A 12,399-nucleotide genomic window follows, 5' to 3' on the forward strand; every position below is an offset into this window, starting at 1 on the left:
TTAAGGTAGTTGTGGTGTTTTTAGGTCTGACTCTTGATCCTGAGCTGAAATACTGCAGAAGCGGAAAACGCAGGGTAGCAGGAAGGCAGGTGCGTGGGGGGAGCGGCAGGGCTGTGCACTCTAAGGAAAAGATTTCCTATCACCCATGCAAGAGAGATGGAAAACGGCCCCACAGAACAGCAGTGCCTGAAGAACAGGGGGCAGATCCCCTCCTCCGGCTGGGTGGAGGTCCTGCCTCAATGCCATTTCAAGAGCACATTTTTAAGTTCATCTTTTAAACACGGAATACACAAAAGCACAGCTCATTATATCTAACAAACCAGTTTCTAAGGCGTATGCTAGATTAGAACCCCCTGACATTTATCTGATCAGAGGAAATTATAATATTAATCTTCGCTTTTCTATTTAAGAAAAAAGGATGATTCAGACAGATGTTTTAATAGAAAGCAGCAATCATGACTGCAAAGGAAAATGTCATATCAAGAGCCATCAGTTGCACACATTCGTTTGTGTTATAAAGAAAAAACAAAGATTTTAAAAAAATAATTTAAAACTCTGATTATAGAGGAAGGAAAGGAAAATAATGATGGTGACTCAAAGCAAAGCCCTTGTTGAGGCCACGATAACAGTGCCAGGGCTAAACAAACAGGGAGTTTTGTTTATAGCTTTATCAAAGGAAACTCCTCTGCTTTCCACTGGACAGCCATTCCTTCTGCTTCCCTGCCTCACTCCCCTGCTCCGACCCTGCCGCTGGAGCCAGCCGGCACCGAAACGACTGCACACAAAGCACTTCCAAGCCCTCCAGGAGAAAGATGTTGCCAGTTCTAAATAATTCACCCCAAACCCACCCGTTCTGAAGCCCATCTGGTCCCGAATGGTGATGATGTGGTGATGAATCCTTCCTGTGCCCACCATGCCCAGGACACTGGAGAAGCTTTTCAGCTTCCTCCTCAGCCACAGCAGAGAGCACGGGGAAAGCCCCAGGGCTGGGGTCTCAGCACAGCTCCCCAGGCCTCTGCCGACCACCTCTCTCTGCATTGCAAGTGGTTAAAAGAATGCAAGATCCACCTCTTTCTCCATTCCTTATCCCACTGAATTGTATTGCGTATTCCTGCACAAAACCAGTTAAAACTAAACAACGCCCTGCAAGAAAATGCAAGAACAGCATGTTCTTAACTATGATCCTACCTCTTCTTTGTGCTGCTGCAGGTAATGCTGTTACGCTGCAGCTGTGTCGCCAATTTGTTAATCTTATACCAGGTAATCATACAGCCCCCACCACTGGGAAGACTGTGGCTCGGAGATGATGCTGTATTTGCTTTAACATCCTTATGGCTGCTGTAGGCAGGGATAATTGACTTTTTTGAACCATCATTTCCAGAGAGGCAGTGGTTTGATCTGTAGTTTACAAGACTAGCAAATCGCTTAATCGCAGTTTCCTCCGATTGCCTACAAACCTTGTAACAGGATCTTGTCTCTGCTTGACTTGCATCCCTTATCAGCGTTTCCTCTCTCTCTCTCAACAGCATCCTAAGATCCCACTACTGAAATTTATCCCTCTATAGACGACTAATAAATACAGGACAGTCTATACCTCATTCAAAACAGGCTAAAATAGCTCTCACTTTAGCGATGTCACTGTGCAGAATGCTACGCTGCCTTTTCCTCTCAGTACCCTCTTTGCACCGCCATATCCCAGATATCTCCACTGGAGCTGCAGGGCAAAACAAGGTCTATTTCTGCTAACGAAGCATTCAGTGCAAACGAACCTTCCAGTAGCACACAAGTGTTCACACAACACATGGCCAACAGCATAAGATATGAAAAACCCTGGATGCCCTACTGGAAAATAAGGTTAACAGATAACAGAAAAGTCATGCAGGAAGTTAATTATAGATTCCTGGAAGGAAAAAAAATAGCTAAATATGCACTGTGAATAGGCAGACTGGACAATAACCATTTACCTTGATATTGGGCACTGAACCCCTTCTGCCTATGGTTGCCATCTGATGTGAAGTGAAGCCGCAGCCAATTTTTACTGCTGATAACCGGGGCGGGCAGATTCATTCCAGTAAACCTGCAAGAAACCAACCAACAACAAACGTTATTTTGACATGTGAATTATATTCAAAAGCCTGCCCTTCCAGCCAATCTTTCTTCTATATGAACATAAGAGATGCTGAACGAGTACTATCTGCCCCCAAAAAGCACCCATACAAAGGAAAAACTGATTCAAACACCCTATTTTGTGCTAGTTCCCGGATGCTCGGGCTGGGCGTGTTGAGCCCCTGCAGCCGCCAAGGGAACATCCCCGGAGAGGGAGAGCCCTTCCCTTGGGCACACAGGACCTCCCGCCCCACACCGGGATACAGAACCTCCCTTGGGTCGCCTGCTCTTTTTATTTCTCTTTCAGCTTCTTCTAAACAAAATATTCTGCCATGTACACTAAATGGAGAAGCCACCAACAACTCAGGATTGCTTGTGTTCCTTGGCTTGTCTTCTCTCCAGAGGGTTACACTCTCAGAACTACAGGGTTTTCCATTCTGTCCTTTCTTTCAAGGCACAGAATACGAGGGCAGAGTTGAGCCTTGAAAACATCTGCGATAGTAGACAAATAAAGCAAGACAGAAAGGATAGTAAAGAGGCTCAAACCCTCTCCTGCACCACAGAGTACAAGCAGAAAGTACAAAATAGTGCTAAACTTTCTGCTTTGTGTCACCTTTTCTATCTTACTGATATGACACGGAGATGACAAATACTTTGCAGTGGACACACCACACCTAAGGTATGCAAGATGAGCTTGGCTCTGAGGCTCATTCTGTCCCTGCCTTCATATTTGGCTAAACCTGCTAACAAAAATGTTTAATTTATCTGAGGGAGGGAAAAGGTTGTACACGGTTTTCCTTTACTGGAAGTAGCTAGCAAGAAGCAAAGATTTATGATCTAATCCAATCTGGAGAAGATCACAACCATCAAATCTGAGGTGGAAAGCTCCACAGCCCATTAGTAGTCCTTCTGGCAACTCTTCTCTTTCTTCTGCCCCTCTCCCAGTCCCTGATCATTATGCTGTGTGCTTTATTCAGCTCTAGGAAAGAAAAAGCCCATAATCCTTGGCTGGGTTGTCACACACCAAATCTTAGTCTGGAACAAGATTACTTAAGTCACAGCACTCTTGAACTGAGGTATGTAATGGTAACATTAACCACAGTAGGGCAAGTGACACCACTATGACAAAAACTACCAGTCAACCCTATTACTGCTAACAAAGCCCATTTTCATTTTTTAATTATAGCTCATCACTTATTTAAAAATGAATGGTATTCCAATATCTGTTCTTTTTCGGATGAAGGCAAAAGGATTCTATAAATCTATTCACAGGGATATTTCAAATTTTATAACTACACATTTTCAACAACAGAACAGATACCCAAGAAAGTACTTTAAAAGTCCTTCACTGATTTAACACCTCCAAAGATAGGTTTTACAGTAGGATCCAGGATGATACTTGGCAGCATATTTATTAATGGTATATGAACTTCAATTTATTCCTGTTCTACTTGTTAATGAAGTAGCCAAGATAATCATACTGCATAACTAATACATCTCTGCCACCTACAGTACAGACTTTAAACCATGCATTAACTTCTAGCATTTGGCTGAATTCTGCATAATTATGAAGTGTGACTGAAAACATATTCATTATACTACAGAATTAAGATTGCTCCTGATCATTTATCTGTTGATTATTTTCATTTCTTTCTTGTAGAGTCTTTTGAAATACAACGTGTTATCAAAATGAATTCTATATGGCATTATTCCATCCTTGAATAACTCAAAGGTAGCTGAACCAATTTAATTTGAAATGTCTCCAAATAACTAAGTTCAAACAATCGTATTTTGGGCTGAGACCAAACACACGATGTCTAAAACCAATTCTGAGAAAGTTACTATGGCTGGTTGTTATGACAACATGTTTAAACTTAATAGTATTACCCCCAAAGGTTATTTTATTATTCATTCTGAATCAACAGTCAAACTTCTCATAAATAATCTTTAGGTATGCAGAGCCAAATTTTGTTTTCATAACTGTGCAGAGCTGAGTAATTCAATTACCTAATATAAGAACTAGAGAACAACAAAAGTAACCTGCCTGAATGAGGCAGGATTTCACCCCCTTGTCCCCGCTCTCCTACTTTTTTTTTAATACATATACGCCTTGGACAAGCAGATTCAGTAGCCCCCACGCTAGTAATCTATTTGCACGTACTCTTACTTTCAGGCAGACAAGTTGTCCTCTATTAACTTGCAAGAATCTTGGGTACATGAAGTTGAAGGCTAAAATTCTACCAGTGGAATGAATCAACATCTTGGAATTCAATTAGAAAAATTAATGGATTGCACTTCTTGCTACTGTTGCTACCTTTGCAATAGTATGAATGATTACTGAAGGCAAAAGCAAGAATACAGAAAAATAATCAGTCACAGCGTTTTGCACCCACTTTGCCCTGCTAAAAAGAGTTACAGAAGATTTAGGGTGAAAGAAAATGGCTCCTGTGTTTCCTGCGTGGAAATTCATCAGCGCCACGTGTTACTCGCTGGAGATATCGATGGCTTTCGGAAAGGGCTGAATCAGCCAAGAAATCTCTATGAGGTTCTCATTTCCGTATATACCAGTACTTAAACTCTCAGTAGAGGGAAAAAAACCTGTTCTCCAGGGCTATAGTCTAACAGGCTCCCTTCTCCTTCCTTTTATCTTCCCATCCCTTTTATTTCTGAAGTTAAGCGGCTTATTGCTAACGTCAGACTGCAGGTCACGGTATTTGTAGCTGTTTCAGATGACAGGTTGCGCTGGTCATCGTGATGCAATTCAGATTTTGCACTGAAGCAACAGCTGATAAGCTGATAAGGATGGCAAGGAGGAAGCGCGTCCCGGCAGGGCCGTCTTTGCTGAGCATCAGCATCCCAGCGGAATCACCAGGACACGTGCCCGGAAAGGCGCTGTGCACCGTGTGGAAAGACAACACCAACAGTTTGGGAAAAAACAAACCACGAACACAAAAAACGGGAACAAACGGTGACAAACCACCATCGAGCCCTTCCGGATGAGGCTGGTAATAACCCACATTTCGGGAGGGGTTTTGAACACATTAACTTCTCAATAGCTGAGGAGCATTTCAAGTCGTGCCACTAAATTGCTTTTTCAGACACCACATAAGAGTATTTATGTGGTTGTGGAATGGAATCTGGTTCACGAAAATAAAGGCCTTGCCTTTTAATTAGTTTAATTACTTGCAGAGATTTAACATCAGGTTCTGTATCTGCACTGAGCCTGGAGCCCCCATGCACAATGCAGGGAGGGAAATCTCTATAGGATGCACGAGGACACTAACCCGCGAGCACCTCGTGATCGCAAGGCAGTCGTGATCTTACAGGGCACCAAGCAACTAAGTGAAAAAACCTTCTTCAGGGCGAGCTCAGGCCTGAGGACAGTCTCTCCGGCAGGGTCGTGGTGCATAGGGTTGAACCATCACCTGTGCCTAGCAAAGAAACATGACGTTTCCCAGCTGTTGAGAATTCGAATCCAAGCTCCCCTCTGCTCCTCTGCAGGGCCTCATGCCAAGGCTTTCGTTGGCGTTTTTCGCTGCTTTATACTGCAAATCTCAGCTCCCCGTCCACATTTGTCCCGCTCCACTCAGACACAGGACGCGAGGAGGAGAGGACCCCGGTGCCCCTGGTGGGAGCGTGGGCTTCACGGCCGAGGCTGCAGCCTCTCCTGCCCGAGGGATGCGGCCGACAGGCGCCTGGCTTTGCAAACGCTGCAGACCTCTCGGCTGCCTGCCCTCAACAGCCACCACCGCAGCCGACCAGCAGCAGGGTGACAGCTGGGGCCTCAGGCACCTACCGTATCCCAATGCCTGCCTTGAGGAGCTCTACCAGCAGATGTTCTGATGGATAAGAAATAATATGGCTACAGCTACGCATTAAATAAGAAATATCATGCTCACAAGCAGCCAACAACCAACTTTTAGCCATAAGGCTCCCACAGCTTTAAAATAATCACTAGGAAGCATTAATAGTTAATTGATAATGGAATATTTAATTACAGATAAACACTGTTGAGTTGAAGCAGCTGCACGGCCACAGTAAGCCCCGTGAAACGGGAAGGATGCTCGGCCGGAGAAGGCGAAGTGCCATCGCCAACACCCGAGGAACGGCCCGAGTCTCCCGCAAGAGCTGCCACCACCCGCTCCGCAGGCGGCGGGGCAGTCCCCGGCCACGGCACCCGTCCGCACCGCGCCGCGGACGGGCGCGTGGCCAAGGCCGCAACAGGCTCCGGAGCGGCTGCCCATCGTGACACCGAGGGGCCGTCGGCATTTCTACCTCCGACTGCTCAAGGTCACGTTGTTTTCCTTTATAAGCCTAAAGCTGCCTTGTTGTCTTTCAATAAAAAGGAAGAACTACATTGCAGAGACTCAGAAATGCCCAGAGCTAATTAAAAGCAGCAGACACGTCTTCCCAAGGTCCCCAGTACACATTTATTCTACATTATGTGCACGGAGCTTTCAACACCTACCATTAGTCCAATATATGACTGAATTTCTAATAGTCTAGTGAGTCATGTAAATAAAAGCCCCTGTATTTTGGACCTTTGCCACTCTATCTTTTCCAGATTTCTGCTTTTGTTTTTCTAATAAGGAGTCCATTAGTAACTTAGAAAACTCTTCACCCCTCCCTATGTCCCCACTCCTCCTTTCTTTCCTTGCTGCCATCAGCAGCAGAGATGAATCACTTGATTAAATATTCAGCTTTCTGGATATGGCAACATGTTAACTGGAAGTCTAAGGCTTTGGAATGACTAACTAGCAATGCGAGAATTGTTTCTTAAATAAAATCAACAATCATTGCCCACTGATGGAAATTCAGGACACATTCTATATTCAGTACCTTTGCAATCCACAAGTTACTTGCAGAAAGAGAGGAACTCAGCTTCCCTGTTAAAATTTCAATCTCACAACTTTGTCTTTTTGAGCCTGAAAATACAAAGCTGCTGGTGGTAACAAGAGGGTGGCAGAGGCAGTTCAGGTTCCTTCTTCTCTCTCCCAGTCTTGAGAGTGAAAATTGTGAGAGTAGCTTTTCTGCTGCTTCAGTTAAGTCCTGTGAGGACACACAATTTTGGACACTTTGCCTTGTGCTCATGAACCCATGAGACACCCTGGAAAGCAAATGTTATCATTCTGAACTGCACAAATGCTTGCATGAGAAAAGACTTGCTAAAAGGTGCCTACCAGTTCAGGCCTTACGTGGTATTCAATTAAACTGATCAAGCTGTGAGCAGCTTCAACATCAGCGTCACAAACCAGTGTCCAGAACTTCAGAGAGTACCAGAACTCATGTAATAGCTTAAAAACATTTAACAGCCTCAGAAAAAAATGGACAGCAGGGAGGATTAATAAAGTAAGAATGTTTTTATGTCCAAGCTTGAATATTTCTTCCTGCAATTTCAGCTCATTCCGATCACTGAGGATAGGGAACAGACGATACTTTTTTTTTTTTTTAATGCTGCAGTCCTTTGTGATATGGAGATGTCAAAAAGCGCCGTTTCCAGCACACACTGGGGGAACTTTATGAGGACAGCCGGCTCCCGGCTCCCCACGCCGACCTCTGCAGCTGAACGTACCCAAATAACGTGAGCAAAGAGCTCCTGCCCACCGCCGGGAGCCTTCGCCCATGGGCGGCTTTGAGGGTGGGCAACCATTTTAACCTTCTGTCTTCTCTGAGTAAGTATTAAAAAAAAAAAAAAAGAAGAAGAAAAATAAAGCCACTCTAGGAGCAGTTGGGTCATTTGGTGGTTGAACAAGGTTGGCGAACAGCTTGTTTAATAGATTTGTGATAAGGAAGTGAGTCCTAACTAGGGCTTTTGTACCAGCGTGGCAGGGGAGGACTATGTTAGCAGAGGCCCAATGTGGGGAAAACGAGCTCATGCTGCAACCTCAAGTTCTACATGAGCTCGAGAGAGGTGGCCTTGCCAAGCGTGCTCGGGCTCCTCTGCCGTCTCGGAGCAGACGGAGGCGCTGAGGAAAGGGGCACCGTGACTCTGTGACACTTCCCCTCTGCCCCCCCAGGTTGCTTTTTAATGTCTTACAAGCTGAACTTCTGAAAAGAAGCAAACACTCCTCTATAACCCCCAAAGTGCTCTTAACGGCTTGCTTTGCCTGTCAAGTACCTGCAAGTTCGGTGCCCAGCAGGATGCGGCTCCCCGCGCGGAGGCGGCTCGGCGGGGAGGACGCGCGGCCCTGGCCCGGCCCCCGAGCTCAGCCCGCCGGCCTGCGAAAAACGCATCTCTCCAGGACGCGGTTCTGAGTTTTACTGATTTTATTGGAATGCCTTCCAATACTGTTTTTAACCAGAGCATTAAGGTATTTTTTCTTAAGTGAAATCGAAGCCTCCGTGTTAAACACAGCTCCTCAGCATCCTTCACTACGTAATACAGAAAGGTTAATGGTATCAAAACTCCTCTTCTGAGCAAAAGCAGCGAAGCGTGTTTTTCTCAACTGAACAGTTTTACTTTTTTTTTTTCCATTCCTGTATTTCACATTGAATTCTGGCATTAAATATTTATACCACTTGAGCCATTCCTCCCTTGGTACAATTAGTACACGGATGGCACTGATGAATCTGCATTCATGCACCATTATCTATTTACAATCTCAATTCCTGCTTCAATTTGGTTTCACACGGAGAGAACAACATGGGGGGGGGAGGGAGAAAGAAAAGAAAAAATAATCAATAAAACGTCAGGAAGCGTTCCAGAAGCACCAGGATAGTGGAAGGAGATATTTGCAGACAGGAGACCCAGTTTTAACGCCCCTGAAATTTGATTAGCGTGAATTTGACCTCACCAAGCCATTCACCGGGCGGACGCTACACAAACACACCGTAAGAGAACGCAAAGGCGAAGGTCACGACTAAGATAACAAGTCTACTTGAAATCCCATTACATCAAGTGCTTTGCTTTAGACAGAATGGATTTAAGCACACCTGAAGGTGTGCACGCTCCCTGCTGCGCTCCAGAATCGGGATACAGTCAACCACCAGCTTCGATGCTTTCCCAAATTAGCCCATATAGATAAAAAAACAAAGGAGTATCATTAGCTGGGTTTGTTGAGGGTTTGTTGTTTTTAACAGCAAAATGAGCCGAGTCTCCAAGAAGCACGTTATTTTTTCAAGGTTACTTCAGCACTGTCTAGGAAAAACGAGTTGAACGCTGAGTCTTTCAGAGCAAGGCTTAGAAGAAACACGTGAGCAGAGCAAGAGTGAAATGGGGTCTGTGGGCGCTGGGTTTAACCACGGTCGCTGCCCCATGCCCTGCTGGGGGCCCGGGAGGGAGGCGGACCGGAGCCCAGGCGTCCCGCAGCTCTACCGCCCCAGTCCCCGTATCAGCTCCACTTCCCTCCTCAAAATAGCCTAGAAATACTGTCTTTATTACACTGTAGCACTGTAACTATTTGGAGATTAATTCCTCCTTGCAGTACAGGGGACGTACTGCAGAAGCTCTTCGTATCTCTGTGTATTATTATTCACTTCACCTGTATTTTTAACTTTTCATCCAAACCCCTACTCAAATTATCATGAGAGCTGAATTAAGCGCCATTAATTCCGAACGCACACGCTATTTAAGCATGTCTCATCTCTTAAAGGATACTTAAGCACGTCTACCTCTTATTTTTCAGTGACAAGAGAAATCCTTTCACAACAGATTTTTGCAAGGGAACTGAATAACTGGATCGAGTTACTGCTCCTGACCGCGTGCTGCAGGGGATGGAAAGAGCACGCCTGGGTCTTCAAACGTAACTCTGCACTTCAGAAGAGCAGTTAAACAAGCCTGGGTGATGCGCAGGAGAGGCACCGAGAGAGCAGCTTCCCGCATCGTGCCGCTCCTTCGCTGCCGGCTCGCAGATCCACGGGACTCCCGCCTACGGCGGCTCCGCGTAAAAACTCTTCGGCAAACACTGAAAACAAACATCTCGGACCTGGATCTTGTGACCAACAAGAGAACAACACCGCTCAGACTCCAGCCATTGAGCATACCTGCACTTACTCCTTCCAAAAGCCAGATATGAAATCAGATTAGTTCATCACTCAGCTTGTCTTCTTTTTGTATTCCGTTGAAAGACGGAAGTGTTTCCGTGCAGCAGCAAACTCTCAGTCATTGACATCAACTTTAATTACTGCTGTTCCCAGATAAATTTGCTTGCTAAAAACAAATCAATACTCTTTTTGCGGGAGCCTTTACACTGAAGTTCTTACTTCTCCGTTTTTCAAGTTTTCCCTAGCTCATCTCTAAAGAATGTAAACCAAATCCTTGGCTGATATGAGTCAGTGTAGCTCCAATAGAGACAACAAAGCCCAACTCATTTACGCCATATAGAGGATCTGACATAATCTAATTTTTGACATAATCTGCAGTTTTTTCTTACCTACAAACATTTTGAAATTATTTCACTCTCATTGCCCTGAATTCTGGTGGATCTCTATGCTCCATAACGGTCACTTTAATAAAACAAAACAAAACAAAACAATTCTTTGGTCCACTTGCATATCTGAAACTGTCACAATGGAGCAATTCAACAGATAATCTGATCTCCAAGAATGTATTAAATTCACCAGTGTTTATGCACAGATGCACCCATTTCACATAATAAGCTTATGCTTAACACATACAGGCAGGAAATTTGTTTTAAGTCTAAAAAAAAGCAAAGAGCTCAGTTTGCAGGTAAATACTTTGTTTTCAAGGTATTAATAGAATTCAGAATTGCATGTTTGGAGTAAAATTCCCTTCAACACGAAGATATAACTTGACACAAGCCCTGCTGCAGTAATGAACAAAATGCTGGAGACTGTGAATAAAGGTAATTGGAAAGCAGCCAAGGTGGCCATGAAGCAGAAAGCTACTCTTAGCCTTCACTGTAATACAGCTCAAGCCACCTTATACCTTCAGCTGCCAAATGTTACTCAGTTCTTCAAGTTCAAATTTCAAAGTTGAAAAAGTCTAGATAATTCTAAAGTCTTTCAGGAGAAACACGCACAGTGACACATTGCTGGGGGCATTTCTCTGCCCTGCTGCAGACTGAAGCAAGGGACAGAGTCTGGAAACCATGTCCTTCTGCACACCAGCAACTGGGGGAGGCAGGCCCCAGCAGCTCCCAAAACCAGGAGGTGAAAAATCCCCACTCTTTGCTGACGTAGATCCTGCAGCTATTCAGGAAGGGAAGAAGTGGCTCTTCCTCCAGTACAGGATATGTTTCAGAGACCAGAACAGCACCGCTGATGGGCGAATCTTGTGAGCTTCTGGCAAATCAGAAAGAAAAGGCTCAGTACGCACCCCCCCCACACACACACAAAAGAAGAGAGCTGCTCTTACTGCAACCCGCCCTCACTACAGACGGATTCAGTAGCACGGATGCCAACCGATGGAGCGAAGCTGCTTCTTTACAGCTAAGCAAAGTGAGACTGCAAAGAACACAGCCCACCAACCATGACAGTGAGTGCTGCAAGAGGAGACCACACTGCAGCAACGGACGTGCCTTCCTACGTGAAAGTACAAACCATAATACTTTCACTATAGAAATAACATTTGGTTCCAGTCAGACCAAAAGGAAGGTAACAAACATTATAGTTATTCTATTCAGGAGCAAACAAACACTAATTTAACACAACAGAAGAACAGCTAGTGCAACTGAAGCTTACTAATGCTGCACTGCAAATCCCCCAACAAAATCTGCTGCAGCTTTATTACAATTTCCTAAAAACCTTTCTCCCTTATTATCAAGGCTACAGAGATTGTTTTTCTCAGTGACGGCAGTTAGATGTGTTGATAGCAAGAGACACTACATTTATTACCAGATAAGTAACAACTATTTCCATCACTGCATGCACAGATATACTCATGTCTTTGTCAGTCTAACAAAGCACTTAAGTTCCATTAATGTTGGACTCCTTATCAACAGATTAGGCTAGAAAGCCATGGGGTACCTTTATACAACAGTCAGCCTACAAAACTCTGAACACTGAGCCCAAAAAATAGAGAAATCAATTTTCCGTCTCTGCATTTTCCAGGCAAGAGCACCACCTGCAGCAGTTGCTTCCTTTGGAAACAGGTGCAAAACCAGCTCAAGTCACCTTCGCTTCTGAACGCACAAATTCTGCCGGTGCTGCCTTTCCGCAGCACGTGCTATTCACCAGGCGGCTGGGTCCAAAGGTTAAGCAGCCTTCCACCCTTCAAGTGTCACACTAACGACTGAAGATGCCAAGCTTAAGTAACGACTGGATTCCGGATTGAAGCTCACCACGTCCGGAGCAGCTCATGGCTGTCCTTCCGTTTTCTTCTGTGGACTCAGC

General features: G+C 44.8%; 1 protein-coding gene across 1 annotated transcript in view; it reads right to left on the reverse strand.

Annotated features, from left to right (window-relative positions):
- Positions 1-12,399, reverse strand: part of CSMD2 (CUB and Sushi multiple domains 2) — a 325,353-nt gene that overhangs the window by 176,179 nt on the left and 136,775 nt on the right. The window contains exon 6 of the mRNA XM_062593772.1: positions 1,965-2,077. Coding sequence (XP_062449756.1) covers positions 1,965-2,077 — 113 coding nt within the window. The remainder of the gene's footprint in view (positions 1-1,964; positions 2,078-12,399) is intronic.

This window comes from Rhea pennata, chromosome 23 (genome assembly GCF_028389875.1).
Source record: "Rhea pennata isolate bPtePen1 chromosome 23, bPtePen1.pri, whole genome shotgun sequence".
Classification (NCBI taxonomy): Eukaryota; Metazoa; Chordata; class Aves; order Rheiformes; family Rheidae; genus Rhea; species Rhea pennata.